The sequence below is a fragment of the Nannobrachium achirus genome, assembly GCF_963921795.1.
Source record: "Nannobrachium achirus genome assembly, chromosome: 12".
Taxonomy (NCBI): domain Eukaryota; kingdom Metazoa; phylum Chordata; class Actinopteri; order Myctophiformes; family Myctophidae; genus Nannobrachium; species Nannobrachium achirus.
Window position 1 is genome coordinate 58,732,534 of NC_137832.1, and position 24,868 is coordinate 58,757,401.

General features: G+C 40.4%; 2 protein-coding genes across 3 annotated transcripts; both read right to left on the minus strand.

Moving 5' to 3' along the window:
• Positions 1–232: 232 nt before the first annotated feature.
• Positions 233–4,821, minus strand: zbtb26 (zinc finger and BTB domain containing 26). 2 transcript variants are annotated; one of them, XM_080738325.1, is made up of 4 exons: positions 4,690–4,821; positions 3,492–3,731; positions 1,697–1,981; positions 233–1,154 (listed from the first exon to the last, which is right to left on the minus strand). In XM_080738325.1, the coding sequence occupies exons 1-4, from the start codon at positions 4,714–4,716 to the stop codon at positions 255–257; spliced, it is 1,452 nt and encodes a 483-aa protein (XP_080594451.1). In that variant the 5' UTR covers positions 4,717–4,821; the 3' UTR covers positions 233–254. The 2 variants fall into 2 exon arrangements, with proteins under 2 accessions (XP_080594451.1, XP_080594452.1); XM_080738326.1 differs by lacking the exon at positions 4,690–4,821 and adding an exon at positions 4,332–4,371.
• A 3,061-nt stretch (positions 4,822–7,882) lies between these two features.
• Positions 7,883–22,524, minus strand: susd1 (sushi domain containing 1; the record flags this gene model as incomplete). The annotated part of the gene is made up of 12 exons (XM_080739170.1): positions 7,883–8,006; positions 8,458–8,551; positions 9,030–9,069; positions 9,267–9,522; positions 10,865–10,958; positions 11,717–11,903; positions 12,290–12,384; positions 12,678–12,842; positions 19,166–19,348; positions 20,355–20,504; positions 21,675–21,830; positions 22,386–22,524. 12 exons carry the CDS (start codon positions 22,522–22,524, stop codon positions 7,988–7,990), a joined length of 1,578 nt encoding a protein of 525 aa, XP_080595296.1. The 3' UTR covers positions 7,883–7,987.
• Between the last annotated feature and the right edge of the window lie 2,344 nt (positions 22,525–24,868).

Genomic DNA, 24,868 nt, shown 5'->3' on the forward strand with positions numbered 1-24,868 from the left:
GTTTGTAAGTATATACTGTATGTACACGGCTATATGCTGCCATCTCCCATAAGCTTAAATCTGGTGTTTTGCAGCGTTTCATGGGATTCTCCTGGTCCTCCCCATAAAGATGTGGCATTGAATGTATCAATGCTAAAAGTCCAATAAAGCAACCGTTTATCTTGTTGTGAATTGAATAGTTTACAATGTTCCCCTGAAACTCTTTGCTAAGTTTTATGCCCATGTGATAATATTTTAGCCTATTGCAGCAGTGGCTAGTCCATAAGAGAAACTTCACAAGGTTTCACATGGCCAAACTCAAATTCGAGCCCCCCGTCATGCAGGCTGCGTTCATTGGCATTGTCAAAGCTGTTTTTTCCATGGATCTGTTTGAGATGCTTGCGGAGGACAGGCTTATGAGCAAACACCATGTCACAGTAGTTACAGCGGTGGGGCTTATCGCCGCTGTGCAGGTTCAGATGGTCCAGCAAGGAGCACTTCTGGGTGAATGTCTTTCCACAGATCTTACACTGGAAAGGCTTGATGCCCGCGTGGACACGCATGTGGCGGTGCAAGTTGCCCTTCTGCGTGAAGGTCTTGCCACACAAGAGGCACATGAACAGCTTGTGCATCTTCAGATGGTTGGCATAGTTCTCTAGCTGTCTGAAAACGCGAGCACACTTGGGACACTGGTGGTACCACTGCAGGGGTTTGTCGTAGCCCCGCTGGTGACTGCCACCCTGCGTGACGTGTTTCCCTGCAGGAGGGGACACGGGAGGAGGGCTGAGCGGGAACGCCGACATGGGTTGCACCGTCATGTCACCGGCACGAGTCTCCACGGTGGAATTGATCAGCGAGTGCTGGGGTTCGGGGGAATGTAGAGCGGCCGGGGAGCTGCTAGGGAAATGACCAGAAATTGAGTTTTCCGATATATCGTTCACAGATTCTACCTTAACTATGGTGATGCCACTGTCCACCGCATCCCGGCGGATGCGTCTGCTCTGAGTTGGGGGAGGTGTTTTGGGCTGTATAATCACGTCATCGTCATCATCATCATTGTCACAGTCATCCTCCACCTGCTCCACCAGCCGTTCCTTCTCATCCTGATGGCCGGTCTGTGTCTGAGAACACTCCTGCTCTTGCTGGCAGAGCCGAGAGGAAAAGCCCTCCTCCTCCTAGGGGTGGGCGATATGGAAAAATACAATATCACAATATCTTTACAAGCAGTATCACGATACCCACGCCTATCACAATTCTTTTTCTTGTTGGTTTTCATGTTATTTTTCATGTTACTTAACAGTACAACAACCACCTACAAGGTAACAAAAACTAAAGGAAAAAGGAGTAACAGACCATTTAGACCAGTGGTCCTTCATTTGTATACTATCAGACTTAAGGAGAGACTGTGACATTTTAAAGTTTGAGACATACTGATTTAGACCAAAATGCATCTCTGTATTAACAATTGAACAGGATTTTTTATAAGTCTCCCTCATTGTATCACAACATATACGATATCTCTGAAAAGGCATATCATATCTTACTTATAATATACATACTTGATACACTCTCTACCAAATGTCTTTGCCAAAAAATAGCCGAGCTGCTATTTTTGGGCAAATGGGGGTATTTGGGGATATTTTGATTATCGCGATAATATCGTACATCGCGATTTCTTTGGTCACAATAATCGTGATATGAAGTTATCCCTACTCACCCCTACCTCCTCCTTCCTCCTCATCCTCTGGCTCTCCTCCCCCGTCCTCCCCCTGTCGTCGGCCTCCTCCACCTCCTCCAGCAGCGGGCGCGGCGGCGGGGGCTGGGGCTTAATGAACTTGCTGAGGGCCTGGGTGCACTGCTCCACGATGTGGCCCATCTGGAGGAAGCTGGCCACCGTCAGGTAGTGCACCAGCTCCAGCTCAGGGAACTCCAGCTGGCCCGTGTAGCAGGACAGCAGCAGCCGCCTCCCCACCTCCGCCTCCTGGATCATGGAGATCTGCACCTGTAAAAGAATACGTTATTGTTCATTTGCAAAAAGAAAAAAAGTCAAATATGAATATCTGGTCTGGGTGAAGTTGACCATTTATTGAAGAAGATTCAGCACAAGAGAAACAGCGTTACAGCAACAGAGCCGGCCAGAGCTTGGGCCAGAAGACCTCCTGAAGTGTCATATGGGCCACCTTTTATACACATAGATGCTCTCCCTAGGGGTGCCCGCTGGCCTGGTGGTCAAGGCGCATACCACATACTAGGCTATGATGCCTGCTGGCGTCGCCGGTTCGATTCCGGATCCGGATGACCTTTGCCACATGTCATTCCCCATCTCTCTCCCCGTTTCTGTCAGTCTACTGTCCTATCGAATAAAGGCATAAAAAGCCCCAAAACAAATATAAAAAAATGATGCTCTCCCTAAATGGAGATAGAATATAAGTACCATACAGTAGGCTATATAACTAGCAAGAAAGACGCCTTAGGGGGACATGCAACCTCGGCGAGGTTGTGCCAATTCTTGACATCTGGCCAGTGATTTATATCGGACCAGTTACTCATATATGGAGACCCCTGGTTCCCATATATGGAGATCCATGTACTGTATATGGAGATTATGCTGTGAGAGCCCAAACATGCTTACTCAGTTATTCGTTATGTGAAAGTCCTATGATGTCTATGACATCTGACATCATACCCTTTTATGCCCATACATGGAGATCCCTGTCTGTAGAACCAGCCACACAGATATGGGCTGTCTTGGCCATCTGTCTTGGCCATACAGTATATGGATTATGTTATTGTCGTATGTGGCCGATGTGGCCTCCATATATGGGCATTCCCATATGAAGTCCTGTTAGATATGGGCTTAATATTGATGACATCAGAGAACTCCATATATGGTTATAAAAGGGATTCTGTTAGTGTGACATCAAAGTGAAGCCAGAGTGTGATGTCAGAGCGTCAAACCCATTCTGTTAGAGTGGTTCCCCTGACATCACAGTGACATCAGAGCATGATGTCACAGCGACAAACCCATGGAACCAGTGTCAGGCGTTATAGACACCATAGAGATAGAGATACACCATACGGACAAGCTGTGACCGTTCACATACTAATCTGCGACCTACAGTCGCAATAAGGCTGACTGGTTAAGTTGTTATGACCATGTTGTATAGTATCACATAAGCCTCTATCAGAGTCCAGGGTGAAGAGCTATTCACTTCACCGCGGTGTAGTTTTATAGCTATCACCTAAAAATACATACTGTAACAAAGCCTAGGTGATAGCTAGGAAACTACAACGCGGTGAAGTGAATAGCTCTTCACCCTGGACTCTGATAGAGGCTTAACAGTACAGATTTGCTGAGAGAGAGCGTAAGCATGGAGGAGTCATGTCAGCTGTTAGCTTGACAGCTGTAGTTGAGTAGAAATAGCACATGTACCATGAAAGCTTGCTGGCCGAAAGGCAAATACACAATACATACTATATCTGGCAATCTATACATTGCTGCCACCACACACCTCCCCGGAGTCCCGCTGCAGGATGAACTGGTCCCGCAGGAAGGACGAGCCCGCCGCAAAGACCACCTTGTGGCCGGGGACCTCCAGCTCGTTGACGTGCACCGTGACGTCGCAGAAGCGCCGCTGGAGGCGGAGGAGGTTCATCTTCTGCAGCATGGAGTCGCCGAACGTGGGGAAGCGGAATTGGAGAATCACCTGGTTCTTCTGGTCCATGACGACGGGGTGCTCAGCGGTGCACACCTGTTCGGCACAAATTAGGGGTGGTCGATATGGAAAAATACAATATCACGATATTCTTCCAAGCTGTACCACGATACACAATCTTATCACAATTCTTTTTCATGTTGGTTTTTATGGTTATTTTTCAAATTACTTAACAGTACAACCACCTACATTGTAACAAAAACTAAAAGAAAAAGGAGTAACAGACCATTTAGACCACTGGTCCTCAAAGTGGGGTCCAGGGACTCTCTGGGTTCCTTTTGGGAGGTCTAAATTGACCTTTACAAGTATGTAACTCTGACAGTTTACATTTGGTTTCATTTGTATACTGTCAGAGTTAAGGGGAGACCTTGATATTAATACAGTTTGAGATACTGATTTAGACCAACATGCAATGAATCTCTGTATTAACAATTCAACAGGATTTGTTATAAGGCTCCCACATTGTATCACAATTTATAGGCCTACGATATCTATGAAAAGTCATATCGTGGAGACATTGTATTGTCTCAACCATATGTATCACCCTATTGCCCACCCCTAGCACAAATACCGCAAGTGTGATATCTCATTGGACTGCTGGTAGGACTGGCAACCAGTGGTGGATAAAGTACTCACTTTTTTTCTTTTCTCTTTCTTAGAATTTGCTCAAACAGCCCAACCACATAGACAAAAGGAAAACAAATGTGCTTAGGTAAAAGTATCAATAATGTAATGTAGAAATACTCCGTTGCAAGTGAATGTCAGGAATTAAAAATGTACTTGAGTAAAAGTAGTGTCAAATCGTTTTAATAATCAGTATACAAAAAGAAGAATATAGCCTATGTGTTTTATGTTCATAAATTAAATTATTTTCACAAATGAAAAGTTAACAATGGTGGCGTGCACGATACAGTAGGATGATGTGGCCCAATGGCCCATAGTCTAGTAATTAGTGGAGACAGGAGATTTACTTCAATAATAAATAATTACTTACATAAGAATTAGATGGAGCCGCTGCCATTCGTTCAGCTATGCAGTTATAATAACCATATAAACACGGTTTTAGAACATGGTTTTAGATTAAAGTCTTTCACTTTCCTGGCCTTTGTGATGAAGAAGACCAAAGTCATAATAATCCATAAGGATGCTATATGAGCCGCCTCGAGTAGATAACAGTCTTAACGGTTATTATATGAATGCGTGCATATCTACGACGATTATTATCACAATTATCGTAATATATTTTCACTTGTTTAGGCTAGATGTGATTGCAAGTTATGCCTATATTTCCGCAACTAATTTAGCTGTTTAAAGCCAAAGCAGAATATTTCCACGATACTGGAATCAGAAGTGGTTGAGGAATAAATGCTCCGGAAGCGAAAGTTCCCATTTAAAGGGACAGTCAACGTTTTTTTTTCTCCTCAAAATATTTGCCTTCTTCTTTCTTTCTTCTTTTTAGTTTTTTTCTTTTCATAATAAGATAACAATAATATCTTACAATATAATTATATAGGCCTATATATGTTCTGATACAAAACCCCTGGTGGGGTCCACACATTTTTATTTTATTTTATTTATTTTTTTGGGGGGGGGCTTTTTTTCTTTTGCCAATTTAGCAAATGTTGGACAAATTGTCAAATAATATGAGAAAGAAAAAAAAAGAAAATAAATAGTGAGCTTGCAATCGGCTATTTTCACAATATTTATCTGTGGAACAGAGTCAAACTAGGCCTACATGTAATGGCTCGAGCCCTCAACTCCTGCAATTCCAAGTGCTTGTCAGGTTAGGGGGTCCCCAGTTCAAATATGATTATTTTTGGGAGGTCCCCATAGGTTCAAATATGATTATTTTGGTGGGTCCCCAAATATGCTTTGAGGGGATTCTTAACCTGAACCAACTTTTATGGTTCGGAACCAACTCGGTTCTCGGTGGAAAAGCTCACCTCTAGTTCATCCCATAGGCATGGAGAAAGAACCTCTGGTTCATCCCATAGGCGGGAGAAAGAACCCGAACCGGTTCTTTACTGGTCGGAAAACACCCCAAAAGAGCGACATGGGGGAACTGTCCAGCTTCCAGCTTGGTTAACTTAACTTATAATCAGTGGAATATTGTGTCTCCATAAGATCTCCAACTCCAACTAAGACCTCCCTGCCTAGTGCTCACCAAGTCCATATGCATCATAGAGCAGATGAAAAGAGGAGGGTGAGGTGGCTTGCCAGGCTTGGGCATGTGTCTAGAATGCCAACATCAACCAGATGTTGAAGGTTGTCCTTCAATGTGACCCCAGATAACAAGGCAAGATTGATAGATTGATTGATTGAATACTTTATTAGTCAGAAATGTAAACGTGGTACAGTCAGACATTTGCGCTAAAAGGATAACACAAAAACATCCTGGAGAGTTGTTTCCATTGTTGTCCCATGTATTCTATGTAATCAATTAATCAACATAGCATAGACAACAAAATACAATATCATCACATATGAAACACTATGTACAATGTTACTAAAGCTTCAGAACTCCCAAAACAAACTGATTCGACTACTTCTCGGCCTGGGGCTCAAGGTCGAGGACAGGGTTAATCAATTAAATATGGACTTGGTTTTCAAGATAGTCAAAGGGGCTCTGCCCTCAAACAAAGAGGTGCATGCATAGTCAAAGTGGCATTGAATGAGGGCTCCGGAAAGAGTCCTGAGAGCACTTTTGTTGCCAAACCCAACATGGAGAAGAACAACTAAGAGTGAAAAAAAAACAAAAAAAAAACAGAGTGTGAAGTGGGCAGTGATAATGATATTTATGAGTTAAGGCGAGACACTACAGGTGAATAGGGTAAAAAAAATAACTAATAGCTACAACAATGAAACTTTTCCAGTTGATTACTTACATCAAGACTAAGAATTTTTGAATTACAAGTTTTCTGAAATTATATGTTTAGATATGCAAATGAGGCACTATATGCGCTAATAATGCCCAATTTGCATACTTTTCAGGTACATAAATCTGAAGATTGGATAATGCCAGGTTCAAAACTATTGTTTCCCTTTCTTGACATATTAGAAACAAAACAGGGGATTTTAGATATCTCTTTTTATCACTCCATAAATCATAAAATAGTGTCAACAGTCATAAAAAACACATTTTCGCCATGTTTTTAGTGATAAAATGTGATGTAAATCAGGCTATGAATGATATATCAACAAACCCCTCTGTAAATATCTTCAGGATATAGATAAGAATACAACTGGAAGGTTTGGTGTATGTGGGTGCAACTGAAGTGGAGATTTATGTACCTAAGTATGAGGAAAAACACATTTTGGGAAACGGCCTTTAAAGATTGGACACACCCCCATCCTATAGAAACCAATTGTAACTTCAAACTCCATTTTAATCATGTTAGATTCATCAAAAACACCTGTCCTCGGTTCTGGTGACTCATACTGTCCTCCTAATACGTGAGGGGGCAATGTTTCTTTGATTCATCTTTTATTTATTTTTTATTGTCTATACATATCTATATTTTGTAAAATATGTATGAAAACAAATGCTGTTAACTCGGCACTTTCACGTATGAAATGAACATCTATATGTGTATTTTGAACGTTAATTTTGCATTTGTTTGAAAGAAGGCATGTTTAGGAAGCAAAATAGTAAAAAATCTTATTTTTTTACATTTTGATTTTTTACATGTTTTCACCTGCCATGTCTCCCCTTAATTACTTGCGCCAACAGAGCGTGCAAGTACTGAGTTCGGCTGTGTATGTATGTATGTAAGCATGTATGTATGTCGGTATGACCAGCATTTCTGGCAACGTCATCATTAACAGCCAATGAGGGACCAGCATTCCTGGTGATACCAGTGCAGTGGTGAGTGCACCTCATGGCTGGCGCACAAGTAAGATGCAAGTTGGCACCTCGACAGAGTGCAGTTCTAGTTTCATTAAGCGTCCCGCAGGCCAATCACAGTGCTTTCTGCGAAGCTTGGCCAATGGGACCCTGGGCATACGAACACACTCTGAGATGTTTTTCGGGCCCGGACAAAGCCGGATGTTGGCTCCTTCCTAGCCTCACATAAATCACACTGCCTTGTGTTAGCAATGGCAGATAGAGTCTAGCTGCGCTAGGCTATAGCTCCTTCCAGGAGCACTGCTCAACAAAAAAAAAGAGAGGAAAAGAAGTTTCATGTGAGTCCAAGGCCAAGGAAGGACCGTGCTGGCTGGCAACCATACTGTATGTTCCTCTCGGAGTGCCGAATGGGGTGGTTTTCAGTATGTATGAGGAAATGTAGGCGGCATCATGCCTTCTTAAAAAACCTGGAAGACAAGGTACAAGATCACCAGGAGATGAACTAACATTATATATTAGGGGCCCTATTTTCATCAATGCCCTAAACGTCTTTGCCTCTTTTTTTTTTTACTATTTTGAAAAACATTTTAAAATAGTTCAAATAGCTGATATACAAGCTCGCAATGTGTTGATGTAGATCAGCTATTTGAAGTATTTAAAAATGTTTTTCAAAATAGTAAAAAAAAAAGGCAAAGAAGTTTAGGGTTTAGCATGGACGAAAATAAGGCCCTATATGTTTAACTTGTGTGTATCCCTGTGCATACTGTACAGCTGGAGGGTGGTGGTATAAATACTATTTACAGGTCAATAATGTAACAAACCATGTGCAAAACCGTTTTATCAATATAACCTTTTTACTGCAGTTTACTAAGGTCGGTCAACAGACATACAGTACATCATGATGTCAGACAGACTTACCAGATGTAGATATATCCACCAAAAATCACCAAGGCAATCAGTCCTATTATTCCAGCAGCTGACAGAGATGACACCTTCATTACATAAGATGTACCTGGAACAACAACCAAAAATACATGAGGCTAATTTCTCATACTGTCGCACAACTCGCACGGCACGGCTGCATCGCTTGCTGACAAGAACTTGCAGTGCATTGTTGGCTACAAGATCTGTTCTTTTTCTTTGCAAACCACTTTTATGTCAATGCTATTTTATTTGACACCGCATATACTCTACTCCACTCTAGTGGACTTAAGTGGAGTCTTGCTTAGGCTAAAATTGAATCTTTTTTAGTTGAGTTAATAGCTTTAATTAAAAAAGGTGTTTTCCACTGATTGTATTTCAGGAGTATGCAGAAATAGCTTCATGTTTTTGTACAATATATTTATAGATTTTGAAAACAAAATTCATCATGTAATTCAAAGAAAAACTTGTTAGTGTTGACCTAATTGATATATCATATCTTCTGAATATTTTCATAGAACAGAAAGGTTTACTTATATTTTGGAAGATAACTTCCCAAATAGGCTTACCTCTTACTTTAGCCCAAAGAACACAAGAACCTTTAAAAGCCTAGGAGAGAGAGAAGGTAAACATATGTGTAATTTAATGCCACCATCTTAAACGTTTAATATAATCTGTTTTGTTTGTTTTTATCTTTACCTTTAGTTATTGTATAAGTTATTTGGTGACTGGGATGGCATTTTTATTCTAAAAAAGGTTTTTACAGTTAAATCAATAACTTTTTACAAAACAACTATTGGACCAACCATTTTCCATTGACTGACAGCTCTTAAGATGATGTAATAGTCCTTGCCATGCTCCAGTGGAGCATTGTAGAAGCCATCATAGTAGAGACCATCTCCCACAGTGAAGTTCATTTCTTTTCCAACATCTCTGACGTGGAACTGGGCAGCGACATACTGTGCTTGGTACTTCCTTTTGTTGGAGAAATCTGGGGTCCCAGGGGCGCTACAGTCAAAAACCAAAGTCCCCTCGATTGACAGCACAAACACCTGGTACAAACTGAGAGAAAACATTTCTTAGATTCACAAATCTAAATCATGGATACAATGCCAAAACGGAGTAGTCTCAGGAGAGTGGTTGGCATGGGGTAGCGGCAGGGATAAGGTAAGAAGCTCAGTCATCCGCGAAAGACTCGGAGTAGAGCCGGCGCTGCTGCCCCTTTACATGGAAAGGAGACTGATAGATATGTTTTTGTACCATATTTCATTTGTATGTGCTTTTTTCATATTTGGTAGCCTCTTTCTTGTACGTCAGTTTGGTTGAACTTCCTGGTACGGTCCATCAGGCAGTGCCTGCAACTTAGTTTTTGTTTGATGGCTCCTATATCGTATAAGTCAACAATCCATTTAGGCCTGAACGCAAATCTGTGTCACTTTAGATTTTAACCACTTTAACCATTATTTTATGCTTTAACTAAAAATAGCAGATAAAATCGTGAACATTTGTGCACGTCTTTTAAATCCTTCTTCTAAATCAGTGGTTCTCAAACGTATTCATGTCAAGGACCCCCAAAATGACATGTATTTGGCCACAGACCCCCCCATCTCAAAATATGTTGTTCCAGGGACCACCCGGAAGCAAATATTTGAGTTACAAGCTTGAGTTACAAGCTCACAACGCGTCGCAGCGTAGATCTGCTATTTTTTGGCAAATGTTCCGCCCCAGGATAATGGATTAAATAATATCGTAAATTGCGATTTTCTTTCGTCACAATAATCGTGATATGAAAGTTTCATATCGTCCCATCCCTAATCTCCATGCTGGACACTCTGGATCCCCCAGTTAGAAATAACTAATAATAATGGCAAATAGCTATTGGTAAAACTTTAGATTACTGCACACCATTTATGATGTAATTATTTTTAATTACAGGGGTACTAAAATGTATAAAATAATAATTATTGAGTACAATAATTGTACAATAACAAATTGTTTAAAAGTGAGGGTTATGGAGGTTTTGTGATTCTCTTGTCATTCTGTTGCAATATTGTCACAGTAGACTACTTCTATTTAGTAGTAGTAAGGCTATATTATAAATAAATACATGGATAAAATGGTGAAACTAACCTACAGGATAGGATAATCTATCTGTTTAGAAGCCTATTAGCTATCCTATAGTCCTATAGTATAATAATGGGTACTTGCTCAAAAACAAATCTAATAACACCAGTAAGACTCCCTAATCGGGAGATAAGCGACCGTCACGTCATACACAAACTTTAGAAGGCAGTCGTAGCCAATCAGGAGGGAATATGGGAAATGACCTGACGGTCACAATAAAAAGAATTGTATTGTGTAAGGTCGCCTCAGGAAAATCAAGTCATAAACTTGTTAGGGTTACCTGATTGGGTCCAGTGTGCTGGGGGATCTGTACAGCCTTAACACAGGTGATGGAGTTTCAAATTCTTCATATGATATAACTGGTGCTCTGGGTGCTGGAATGAAAGGAATCAAACCAAAACAATTCAAAAGATGTGTTTACGTGTAGTTTATCTTCCTACTCTCAAACAAAATCTTTTACAAATGTCTTAAACCCATTTAGACCTGAATGCAAATCTGTGTCACTTTAGATTTGAACCACTTTAACCATTATTTAATGCTTTAACTATAAAAGAATTGCAGATATACAAGCTCACAGTGCGATGTAGATGGGCAATTTTAGAAAAATCGTGAAAATGTGTGTAAGTCTTTGTATATTTGACCCGATTCTATAAGTGTCTTCTAAAAGGTTTTCTTTGAAAAAAGTATGTAAGCAGTGAAGTAAGTAAGTATATGTCAGTGATTGGAAACAAAGGCCATGCACATCCAGAGCCATATAGGCAGGGTGCTGGACTAAAGTTAATCAACAATAAAAAAGAGAAAAAGTCCGCACACCAATTTTGCTGTTCCCAGTATAGAGTTTTTACTTTGGTAACGTTTCGAGCCTGACGGCTCTTCTTCAGAGCCGACCAAAGTAAAAACTCTATACTGAGAACAGCTAAATTTGTTGTGCAGACTTTTTCTCTTTTTTATTTATCTATGTCAGTGGTTCTCAAACTTTTTCATGTCAAGGACCTATCAATAATTAGATAAGATATAAATCAGCCCAAGAGGATGTTTGGTCATGTCAGCAGCAGCAATAATGTATCCATAGGCTAAATAGAAAATAAGCAAATGACTCAGAACAAAACAAAAGTAGAATGTTGTACTATACCTTGTAAGCTGGTATTAGCTGTGGCTACAGTTGTGAACTTTGCAGAGAGTGCAGTGATGGAGATGGTATAGTTTGTGACAGGCAGGAGATTAAGACAGAGGTCCAACTGGTCGGCTCTGGAGCTGAGAAAGCGCTTCCTCTTATCAAGAAACGAGCTCTGAAAATCTCTGGAGCCCACGTATATCACCTGTGACATAAAAGGGTCAGGTTATGGTGCCAGACAGTGAAGTATACTTTGACACTTAGGAGAGTCAAGTCAGATCAAACACATGTCAAATACAGAAACACTTCAAATACAAAATATTGAGCAGTGGTCAACTGCTCCTCAGAGTGACTTTGTCCGTTCCTATCGATGTCCCCCTGTCCCTCCGTAGCAGGAGTTGCAATACCGCTGCTGACCAAGTGGCGCTGTTGCGTCACACACGCACACACACGCACACGCACACACACACACACACACACACACACACACACACACACACACACACACACACACACACACACACACACACACACACACACACACACACAGAGCTGTGTGTGTCCATTCTGTCCAATAAAGTCCTGACTTACTGTATAATCTTCTGTATCCTCGTCATATTTCTCTGCTTTCCACCTCAGACACTTCTCATCAAAAACAATCAAGTCATTGATTGCTGGCTTGACTTCTGCAAGATATATTATAATTTCAATTATTTTTGTGAAGAGGCAAGCAGAGTGACATTGCAGTGGGGCACGGACATGCTCTCACCCATTGGATCGATCATTTCGTGACAGAACTGTTACAGCATTGTGTCACGTTATTGTATTGCTTTTTATTACATCATTTTATTGCTATTTTCTCATATTGCTGCTATGTTGAGGAGTCAAAACCCAATAATTTGCAATATCTCAGATTGTGGCTATGCAAGACTATACAGTTGGTAGCACTTTTTCTTCATTTCCTATTTTCCCCACTCACCTACACATCTCAAAGTGGCCTCCTGCCACTTCCCAGAGCTTCCACACACAGAGATGTTACTGCCCCTCCAGCTGTGGTAGCCATGAACACACCGATGCACCACCACACTCCTGTTGTGACACACCACCTCTGAGTTGGCAAGGAACGGTGCTGGACCACACTTGGCTTGGAAAACATTGGAGAAAGGAAAAACTGTAATAATCACATTATGACTGAATCGTTTAATTTAGATATAGATAGATAGATTGATTGATTGATTGATTGATTGGTTCATGTATTCGTTCAGTCATTCATTTAATTGATTTGATGAAAGCAAATACAAGTGCTTTACTACTGCTCTACAGTGTGGTTCACGGTGGAACAAAAGAGAATGCAAGCAAATCACCCAATAATGCACTACAACCATATCTTAAACTGTAAGCGATGTAATTTGAATGCATATTCAGGTCCATTGTGTTCAATTAGTACCCAGTGTCTTCCAATGCAACAAATAAAGCCTTCGTCTGGTGAAAGTAATCAACAAATCTTAATCTCAGTCTCAACATGTGTAAGACAACATAAAGTTAGTGTTCACTCCAGACTCTAATGTACTCTAGAGATATGAAATGTGTGGTATTTGTGTGAGCTTCCTGCCAACTAAAGGCTAAAGGACCATAGTTGTCAATAAGGCATGAGAGTCAATCAAGTTCAGTTTGAGATATGGTTACTATACCTTTGCATTGTATAGACACTTCACCCCATTTTCCTGATAATGAACACGTTGAAATATTATGTCCACTCTCATGGTAAAATCCGTCCATACACTCATATAAAGCCACGCTCCCCGGTCTACTGGAATGGTCCCACAGCAGGTTAGTGTGAGGAAGCGTTAGTGGGGAGGAGCCACAGCTTATCTCTGCATGCAGAAATGAGTTTGCCTATAGGTTATTAACATGGACAGACATATACCATATAGCCATTGTTTGTCCATTTAATGGTAATTCCAAAATTTTCACCTTTGCAACACAGGTCAATATCCTCCCAGAATCCATCTTTTCCACACACAGAGTAATTTTTGACACTTGTGGTGTAATGCCCTTCATCACATTGGTAATAGACCACGCTATCAATGTGTGATTTGTTGTTCCATAGAACTTTAGCATGTGGTTTGAATACAGGTTTGCCACATGTAATTTCTAAAACAAAAAACACACACAACACAAGTCATTCGTATTGTATATGATTGGAACTACTACTATTGAAGTAAAAGTTATAATTAAGGCTAACTGTAACACAATTAAAAGTATCAGCTGGCAAACATCCTCTATATATGTTATGTATGGTATATTCTATCAATCACCAGTATATTCTATAGCTTTGTTCTGAAAGTAACTGGGCGTAATCTCATTATTACACTATTGGGTATTCCAAACCACAATGGTTGGAAATCAGGAACGTCTTCAAATCACAGTTTTGTTTTACAACTATATTTCCTTCCATTTGATTGTCAAATTACTTTTAGACTGTTTCAAGAAGAAATCCATGAAGGTCACTATCTTAACCCTCCTGGACAAATATTGGGTTTAATAACATTATCACCTTCACAGAGCATGGAGGCCAAATCCCACTCTCCACTGGCAGAGCAAATTGACACATTTCCTTCTCCAATGCTGCGATATCCAGAGATACACTGATAAAACACCTGAGAACCCACTGAGATGTTTTCATCCCACATCATAACTGAGTTAGAGATGGCAGGAGGCTCACCGCCGCAGACAACTTCTACAGCCATGGAGAAATGATATGATTTCAGCATAATAAATTAATATCTTCCATGTTTTGGCATCAACTCATTCATGCACATAAGTCAAGTATGTTATCACGTAACATTTAATATTCAAGTGGTTCTCTAATCTACGTGAATCAATGGTGCTCATAATTTGTCAATTAGATGATGATTGACACAACTGTACAATGCCTGTCCCAGGTCCTAAGAGAAACTATTTACTGAATATTATTTGTCTATATCCAAAATGATCAGCTAATCTTGGCTTCACATCAAAACCACAGCTTGGTCTAGTGGTTAGATTGACTGTCCTTTAGCAGAAAGGGCTCCAATGTAACCTGTGTGAACATATCCCTGAGCAATCTAGTTTGTAAATCAACTCATTGCAAATCACTCATAGGATCATCGGTTAAAGGCCCACTTCACCTCTGGGACAACCCTATCTTATTTTATTCTTGTTTGGGACACGATCAACACAATCCTGAGTTATTTTTTGTGTTCAATCTGTTTTTTTTCTAGATATTTTAGTATTTCAGCATGTACTAGTGATGCATTTTGCATCATCAGTGATGCGTTTTGCATCATATGATGCAAGATGCATCACTAGTACATGCTGAAATACTAAAATATCTCAAAAAACAGATTGAACACAAAAAATAACTCAGGATTGTGTTGATCGTGTCCCAAACAACAATAAAATAAGATAGGTTGTCCCAGAGGTGAAGTGGCCCTTTAAATAAATGGAAGGGCATATGATTATTACAATATTATGATACACAGTATTTTGGAAAGAGCCGAGAACGTTTGTGTTTTTTCTACATTTCGGCATAAAGTGTTACCTTTGCATGAGATGTTTGGCTTTGTCCAGTAACCATCTATTGAGCACAGCGAGATACCGTTTCCCTCCTCATTATAAAATCCTAGTTTACAGTAGTAAGACACAGAGGCTCCTGGAGTGCAGCTGCCATTCCATACTTGCCCAGTGTGAGGCAGTATAGGAGGATCCCCACACAATATCTCTGAGGCAGGGAAAGACACAAGAGCATAAATATATATAGAATATATAATCCGAAACAACTCTTAAAATCTTGAAATTAAATCCCTAAAATACCTTCAAACCTTCAGATAATTGTATGGATGTTTTAATTACCTTGACATGATAGTGTCGGCTGTGTCCAATAACCACTTTCATTACATACTGCTAACAGGTTATTTCCTCCTTTGTTATAAAAGCCCTTTTCACAGTGATATAGCACAGTGCTTCCAGGGGTTGAGCTGCCATTCCACACCTGTTCAGTAGATTCAATGACAGGGGGACTCCCACACAAAACTTCTACAAGGAAATAATGTGCCATATGCACCACAGCAAGATCATTTCAAGACCAATTCAATTTACTTCAACCAAATGGGAGGAACAGAGGGAGAGGGTTTTGTTCAGAAATCAAAAACTCAGTTAAAGGGATATTTCACTTTCAAAAAAACTTTTGGTAATTTTATCATCTAATCAGGCTTTTATGAATACCCTGAACAGTTTTTTATTAGCTTGATTGAATATTTAGATATTTGATGTAAATGTTACCAGGCTTTTTTCCATTTTCCCAAATAATTATTACAAATAAATGAAAAAGGTTATCGAAAAAACACGGCCTGCTCACGTATTAGGAGGGTAGTATGAGTCACCACTGGGTGTTTTTAATGAATCTACTGGGTGTTTTTAATGAATCTATCATGGTTAAAATGGAGTTTGAAGTTACAATGGGTGTGTATGTGGAGAGAGGCCCTTCCACTGCTCCCTGTTGAAAGTGGAATATCCCTTTAAATCTGTATGACCGTACACTCCGTCACTGTTGTTATAATCTGCTACCTTTAATTGCCTCACTTTAATAATTTGTCCTTCAACCATGTTTTTTTCAACCTTTTGTACATATGTTATTACATCTGCTGCTATCATCACTGCCTCATCGCACTGCTGGTTTTACCACAGACATGTTGAAATCTGATCTGTTATCATCTTTCTTTTTCCTTTTTTCCTTTCTTGGAACTGCAATCGCGGAACTTGCACAGCAAATAACTTCACCCACTTCTTTTACGCCTGTAAACCTATAATATCACAATTAAGTTCAGTTGAGAAAGCCATTCTGTAATTTAAGTATTGAGTAAAGACTATAAAGCCCAGTAATGGTAAAGAACAGCATATTCAATCATTTTTCCACTACCACATCTTGATAGAGAAACTGCAGAAGCAGGGATCTTAATTGTTAAGGTCACGGCTTCTGCACTCACTTGTCTGTGCCGTCATTGTAAACTGTTCAGGATAAGAGCAGCAGCTACATAAACATATAGAATGAAACTATTATTATGTGACTTAATTGCAGTGTCACTGGACGTTTTGAACTGGGTGAATTTAAAGTGAACTGACCACAATCCTGTGAATATTCCTCAATAAGCAAAATGAGCATACCTTCACAGAGGACAGATGCCTGCTCCCACTGTCCAGTAGGAGCACAGGTGGAGATGTTGGTCCCACCCACATTGCGATATCCAGAGTTACACTCATAAACCACCACTGAGCCAATTTTTGAGGTTTTGTTCCACAAACTCTTTGAGTGAGGGATTGCAGGAGGTGGGCCACATTCAACCTCTGGGGCCAAAGCAGTGATATGCAGAAGAAGACCAACATTTAAACATTCTGGTTGAAATTTGAGTGCAGAGTCAGTTCCAGGACTTAATCGCTGTCAAAACTCCATAACTTGTAAAAGCATATGAATGAATGAACGAATGAATTAATTAATTAATGGATTTGTGTGACAGTTTGAAAATGGCATAAGGCAGACAATAATCAATAGACAATTGTCAAGATGAGGAAACAATGATTTAATTCTTGAAACACCTACCTTTTGTGGATATTGTATGCTTTTGTATCATATTTCCTGCAGACTAAATCAAATTGACCTAAGTCATCTATTGCATTCCCTCTGGCTCTGCCAGTAGAGCTTTGCATTGATAGTCCATGGGACCAGGCCAGAGTATTCACTAATTGGCACAACTCTTTCTCTTTTTGCACTGTCCTGGCTGTCACAGAGGTGGTCGGGGTCCAAACAATTTGTCTCTTGGCTAAGGGTACTTCTCTGATTCTGAGTTCTCAAGGATTTATTTATACAGTGGATTGTTCAAGCCGCAGAAAGACGGCCAAATCTTTGTGCGACTAGTTGTGAGCGGCTATTTTCGGCAAGGAGGTTTGGCTTACAAGGGGGAAGAAAATAGCAGACCAAGTACTGAGCCAAAGGTCAAGTTTACAAAGTATTGAGGGTTTAAATCAAATCCAATACTGAAAAACATTGAACCTCTTGCACTAGAGCAAGAGTCAGGCAGTGAGACCAATGCAACACCGGATCGTGCAAGAAAGGCCAAAAAACTTGACCTGTGTCATTATTTATTTTCTCATTTTCTCTCACCCTTCCTAGTTGCTTCAGCAAACAGAAACGTCTCAATTGTTGTCAACCTTTTTTTGATCACTTCACTTCTCCCTTCTTTTGAACTGAGAGTACTTTGCTTCATCATCGCTCTTGCATCATCCTGATGCAACGTGCAAGTTACACCCATCTTCCCCACTTCCTGCACCACCCTGAGCTGCACCCATCTTTCCCACACCTTGCACCTCCCTGAGTACAGCTGAGGGAAGTGCAACATACAGCTGCAAGTCAACATGCCCAAACACACCTTGCACTGAAAGCAGCCATAGGCCTACAGTATGTCCTCGATTGATAACTATTTTTAAATGTTATCTAGAACATACTCTTATCACGTTGTATCATAACTTATTCCTAAAGGTCAAGGATGTTCACGATCACACCAGAGGCAGCTCCACTAATCATGTTCAACGTAGATTTAACACTAAACAAGACTCTAACTCGTTCTCCTGCTATACCACCAACATGTGGAACGCCCTTCCGCAAGCCTTAAAGGAGAGCAAATCCCTAGCCTCCTTCAAAATTGGTATGAAAAGTCACCTTCAGGCGGCTGCTACTGGTGACTTGTACAGTAAATAGACTAAGCCCCCATGCCCCCCCCGCCTTTTCTGCTTTTGTAAATGATGTTACGCTCTTTCAGCTTTTGAAATTGATGTTGATTGTTGATTGATTCTAGATAAAGTACTATGTTCTATCAGTCTGTCTTTCAATGCTATATGAGATACATAAAGTGTGGTTCCTGTGTAAATAAGCCGTAAGGCTTTCTAGGATCTCCTTTTAGTTGACCCTGTACCAGTGATTTGTGCTGTCATGAAACTGTACTTTTTTCTATTGCAAACTGCTAATAAATTCTTCATTCAATCAATCAGTCAATTGCAGCCACCTGAATTCTGGCCAGTCACATGGACTATAAAGTACTTTTTACGTGGCATGGCAGTGCTGCTCGCCAAAAATAAACTATTTTAAGTGAATGTCACCATCGTGCAAAACAAAGTATAAATTAGGCTCACGACTGCCTTTGCTGGGTGTTTTATTATTCCTGCAACTCATTGGGTGACATGGCACTAACAAAGCCAAGGTTCAGAGTTTCATTTTCAACTTAAAAAATATTCAAGTGTGAATTGTGGTGCTGTAACATGATATGATGAAAGCTCGGGGGAGTGGGGGTTTCCCACCCCTCGACTCGAGTATGAAGTAAGAGAAAAATGGCTGGCATGTGAATATAGTCAATTAATTGCCGTATTTTATGTTACCTTCACAAACTAAGGTTGGGCCTTTCCATGATCCATTGCTTCCACACACAGAGGAGTTATCTCCTCTGCTCCACCGAAATCCATCATCACAACCAAATGTTGCTACGCTGCCATAAGTGGTCCCTGTGGCTGACAGCAGCACTGTGTCCTCCTCTACTGGTTGAGGCTGGCCACAGTCAATGACTGATGGAAAAGCACAAATGAGTAGAAAACAGTGCAGTTTAAATGTGGGCAACGGAACTCGTTGACATGTCCCCTGGCTGTGGTGGACAGTGGGTTCCATTATTCTCCAGTTACTGAGCTCATTTCACCAGTAGAATGTTTCATCAGCCAAATATGGAATGTTATACTGTGAAATAGCCACGTTAAGTGATTTATTTTATTTAAAGGAGCTATAGTCAACTTTTTCATTGTAGGGCCGGCACTTTGTTTACATTCTAGTCTATCTATAGACTAGAATGTAAACAAAGTGTCGGTCTGACAATGGCCAAAATGATTATTTTATCATTATTTTACCCTTTTTGTGGTCATTTTTGAATAGAAACACATATCTGAAGCTTATTTTTTTATAATATTTTTGAAACATTATTTTTATTTTAGCATCCGTTTTTCAAGAAAAAGTTGACTATAGCTCCTTTAAGTAAGTGTTAAATTGCTCTATAATCTTATAACGATCATTGCTATCAGATTGTTTGTTCAGTAACAAGATCTGTCTCTCCAGCTCTTTAGTAAACAGAAAATGCATTATCAGGTAATTACTGTATATCCGATATCCAATAAGGTGAGAGAACTCATACATGATACAGGATAGACAAGTGAAATTGGAAGCACTGACACAAAGAAACAGAATAAATTGAATCTGGAACACTGTAAATGGAAAGTGATAAATGGGTACTCTCTCCTGATTGGACGAAATTGGCAAAATGGCAACGGACCTGAAAATTATTAACAAACTATTTTCTGTTTATTAAAGAGATGGAGAGACGGAAACTCATGTTATTGAACAAATACAATATAGCAATGATAACTATCTGAATGTGCAGTACAGTTTGAGCCTTTTCCACACCAAAGAATATCACTACTTTGAAACTGTCCAGGAACAAGACACCAGTTGGACATTTAAACACGTTTACATAATCCATGAGTTATAATATAATAATACAATATAGAATACCATAGCTTGCCTTACCTTTGCAGGAGGCCTTGTCTCGCGGATGGAAGGGCTCAGTTCCCTGGTCCACCCGGAACCCCAACTGGCAGCGGCACTCAAACCCACCATCAAGGTTTGTACACCGTCCTCCCTCCCCACAGACCCAAGGCATCCTGCACTCATCCACATCTGCACAACCAAAAGGACAGCACGATCATGGGTATAGTGGACCACCAAGTACAAACAGTACACTTAGCACTAACGCATCTCAATAAAAACCTTACCTTGATTCACACCGTCTCATACACTAGATTCACAATGCTTTATTAAAATCTTGCATATTTTGTAGGTTTTTATAGTGTGAAACATTTTAAAGAGATCATTTTAGGGACTTTGATTTCAGTGGGTGGGGGCATGCGTACAAGTGGCTAAATATGTCTTTTTAGACACAATAAGCCGGCAATTTCTTTATTACTATTTACAGTAACACTAATAGCCCCTATAAGTCGCATCTGCCCATTAAAGATTGCAGTGCATCTTGGGAATGGGCTTATTGCATCTAAAAATACATATTTATCCACTTGTATGCATGCCCCCACCCACTGAAATGAAAATCATTAAAATCACTAAAACGGTATAAAGCAGTAAATGAAAACAATTTTAACATTCATCTTTTCTTTTCTGTAATTACAATCTAAAATGAACCCTTGCTGTAAAAAACAAAAACAAAGTTGTCCTTTAAATGTGGGGTATGTTAGCTGGGGGTTTTAATATTCCATTGAGATGTGTTTGATCATCACATTTTATAACTGCAATTCTTTACTTCTTTAGTCTTACTATACTTATTATTGTCCAACTAAACAAAACTAAAAAAAATAACCAATCTATCTGTACTAGTCCAGGGGTGCCGCGAGATGATTTGATAATATTTGGAATTTATTTGGACACTTGAAAAAATATTTAGTATCATTTTAAACAAAAAGTATTTTCAGTTATTTTCAGTCAGTTCTAACCAAAATGGCTATTATCTCAACATTTTCCTCGCAACATAATTGCTTCATCATACAAGACTGTAGCACAAAACGAGTGAAAACAGCCGATCTACAAGCACTCAACGCCTCGCGATGCGAGGCGTTGTGTGCTTGTAGATCTGCTGTTTTCACTAGTTTAGTACATTTTATAGATGATAAATACAAAACGAACGGTTTTGGACATACAAGGTTTCCACCCGACAACGACGATATGCTATAAATATAAGGTGCTGGGAGTGAAAATCATAATGTAGGGGTGCCTCGGATTAAAAAAATATTTATGGGGTGCCCTGAGACAAACAAGTTTGGGAACCCCTGCTCTACTCACCCCGGCAGTGAGTTCCATCGTTTGGGATGAAGACGTTCATGTTGTTGGTGGGGGTGTATCCAGACAGGCACCTGCAGTAGTAGCTGCCGTACGTGTTGTGACAGGAGGTGTGTGGCCCACAGATCTTAGAGGCTCCTATCTGACATTCATCTTTGTCTGGGAGAAGGAACAACCATTTTATTTTTATTTAGTTTTTACACCTTAGGACAAGAGAATCCAATGAGAGAGAGAGACGTAGCTACTTATTGGATTCATGTTATATGTGTTTTCAGACATTTAACCACTTAAATCCTCAATACTTTGTAAACTTGACCTTTGTCAAACCTCTTTGCAGAAAATAGCAGATCTACAAACTCTCTCACTTTCTAATTTCTATTCGGAGGCCCCACTGCAGTATCTCTGAGGACCCCTATAGGGGTCCTGCAGGACCCCCTGTTGACCCCTGCCTTAGTTAGTACATAGATGTTGAAATATTACTTGGCAGTGTGATTTCTTGAACAGGATTGGGGTAATAAATAATTGTGAATACTTTTGATTCACCATTCACCTTCAGTTCACAATCACAGTGAAACCATAATGATCACTGTAATTGCTACGCAACATAAATGAGCAGGAATTTGTGCTGGTGACATTGATGCAAAAGCATATGGGAAATGTTATACCACATAAAGAAATATATTATTTAAAAAGTCCATGCTAGTAAATCCATACCTTGACAGTAAGTTCTTCCATTTCCAACAAAGCCATACATGCAGTTGCACACTTTCCCAGAGCCATCAGACTTGTTATCACATGTGGCATTGGCATGGCATGTAGCACACACATCCAGAACCTGGCCCGTTGCCGGCATGTCTGAAAGAACACATCATTAGTACATGCGCGCACGCACGCACGCACGCACGCACGCACGCACGCACGCACGCACGCACGCACGCACGCACGCACGCACGCACGCACGCACGCACGCACGCACGCACGCACGCACGCACGCACGCACGCACGCACGCACGCACGCACGCACGCACGCACGCACGCACGCACGCACGCACGCACGCACGCACGCACGCACGCACGCACGCACGCACGCACGCACGCACGCACGCACGCACGCACGCACGCACGCACGCACGCACGCACGCACGCACGCACGCACGCACGCACACACACACACACACACACACACACACACACACACACACACACACACACACACACACACACACACACAATCTCTGCTTCATCTGGTGCAGGACTCGGGACTACTTTGCCCAAATGACCCTTACATGCTTTCTGTGTTTATAATTGTTGCACTATTTCCCTCCAGTCCTATGTGATTTAGATACGGTATCACAGACCAAACAAACTACAATGAATGTACAATGTCTATTTTATTCAAATCAATTCACATTTTGGAAAACAAGCCTCCCAAAATGTTGTACTTCATAATGAATTCAAAGTGAAATTCTCACCAAGAATTGAAGAGAGCAGAAACCCCACGACGATGGCCAAGGTTGGACAGTCCATGCTCATAGTGTCTTCCTCTTCAGCACAGCATCAGACACAAACTCTTGATCTGCATCCTTCTTTGTCGATGACGTTTGATAGCCATAGATTGAGGGGAGGGGGAAAGAGGGGAAGAGGGTGGAGAGCCACCCATGAACTCACAGAAGTCACCCAGAAAACTGTTCCCTCTTCCACTGTATTTTCTTTTCTCTCTTTTTTTCTTCTTCCTCTTCTGTTTTTTGGCACCGTTAGTTTGTGGCTTTGCTTGTCATCCTCTGACACATTCAGTTACACTTCAAATGTGTTGATGATAGACTCTGTGCTGCAGGAGTCGGTCATCACCCTCTGGTAAACTGCATACTCACACTGCGCTGGCTGATAAGGGCTATATTTGTCCCCATAAACCTGCCTGGGTGCGTTCCGCGAGTCTGTGACCTGTTTTTGACAAAATGCAGTGTTAATGGCGCTACATATTCATAGGGGGATATGCGTCTTGTTTAAAATTAACCAAAATTGTCATTGCCCAACAAGGCTGTGTTTAATTTGGTGAATTTCACACACAAGCTTGCATCAGATACACCCTTTGTGGTAGCGATTATACAATATGTACAGTATACAACGGATAACAAAACACAACAGGATAACAAAACACAACAGAATGAAACATAATGTTGGGTATTATGAAAGCTGCCATGTACCATACCTTTTCAGTTTGCTTCTCTCTACACAGTAATTCTATGGTCCAACAAAAGGAAAAAAAAACGCTTCATGGTGTCAATAAGGTCAAATTAGTGCATTTGGTTCAGTTCCTCATCGTTGCCTTATAAAACCCAGAAACAGACAGCCCTCCACATACTATATTGAGTTGCCGGTGGCCCAGACAGTATGTTGGTGCGGTTTGGGAGGAGGAGATAAGTGTGGTGGGCTGCTATCTCTCGGCCCACTAGGGCAGCAACTTGGGTCTTTGTCAGAACTCCCACCTCACACTAACGCCTGCTGGAAGGGCCTGATATAAGACTGCTGCTGCTGTATTGCATAATGAGACACGTCGCCATGTTGGAGGAATGACAACCAAAGGAAGGAGTATTGTTATGTTATTGCCTCTCCATTGAGTCTCCTCCTGCTGAGTCCGCCAGTCATCAATGGCTTAGGAATGAGACAAAAACTAAAAAAGAAAATCCATGAATTCAAAGCTTCATTGGGTGTGTAATTGATAAGAAAATAAGCCACATGGGGCAATTCAAATTGGGATTTTAGGGAACCTAATCAATAAATAAGTAGCAATATTTTCTTATTTTACTGTATTTAATATTTGCATTATCACCAAGTCATTCTAAAGCCTCACTAAGATCATAGTAATAAAGGTAGATGCATGCAACCATTAAAAAACCTTTACAGGAGACTACAGGAGTCTATAGTTTAGTTAGTTTTCTTGAAAATTAGTGTTTGAGAAGAATTTGAGTTGTTTAGACGTAAACCTTTGAATGTGAGAATATTAAAACAATCACATTACAGTGTTAGAATACACTAACTCTGAGCTTGGATGAAAAGGTGTATTGCAACAACATTACAGCAGAATGCGGTATGTATCATGAACCTAATTAAAATGATTTGCCCAAAAGTCAGAAAAAGAAAGAAAAATAAATCACCTATACACACATTTCATTTTTATGAGCACAGATTCTTATTAA

Excerpts from the sequence above, each read along its gene's own strand:
- zbtb26 (XM_080738325.1), bottom strand. The coding sequence starts at position 4,716 with ATGGCAGCGGCTCCATCTAATTCTTAT. Across the intron at positions 3,732-4,689 it reads CGGCTCCATCTAATTCTTAT|GTGTGCACCGCTGAGCACCC; the intron begins GTAAGTAATTAT and ends TGTGCCGAACAG. Across the intron at positions 1,155-1,696 it reads GGAGGAAGGAGGAGGTAGGG|GAGGAGGAGGGCTTTTCCTC; the intron begins GTGAGTAGGGAT and ends GCCCACCCCTAG.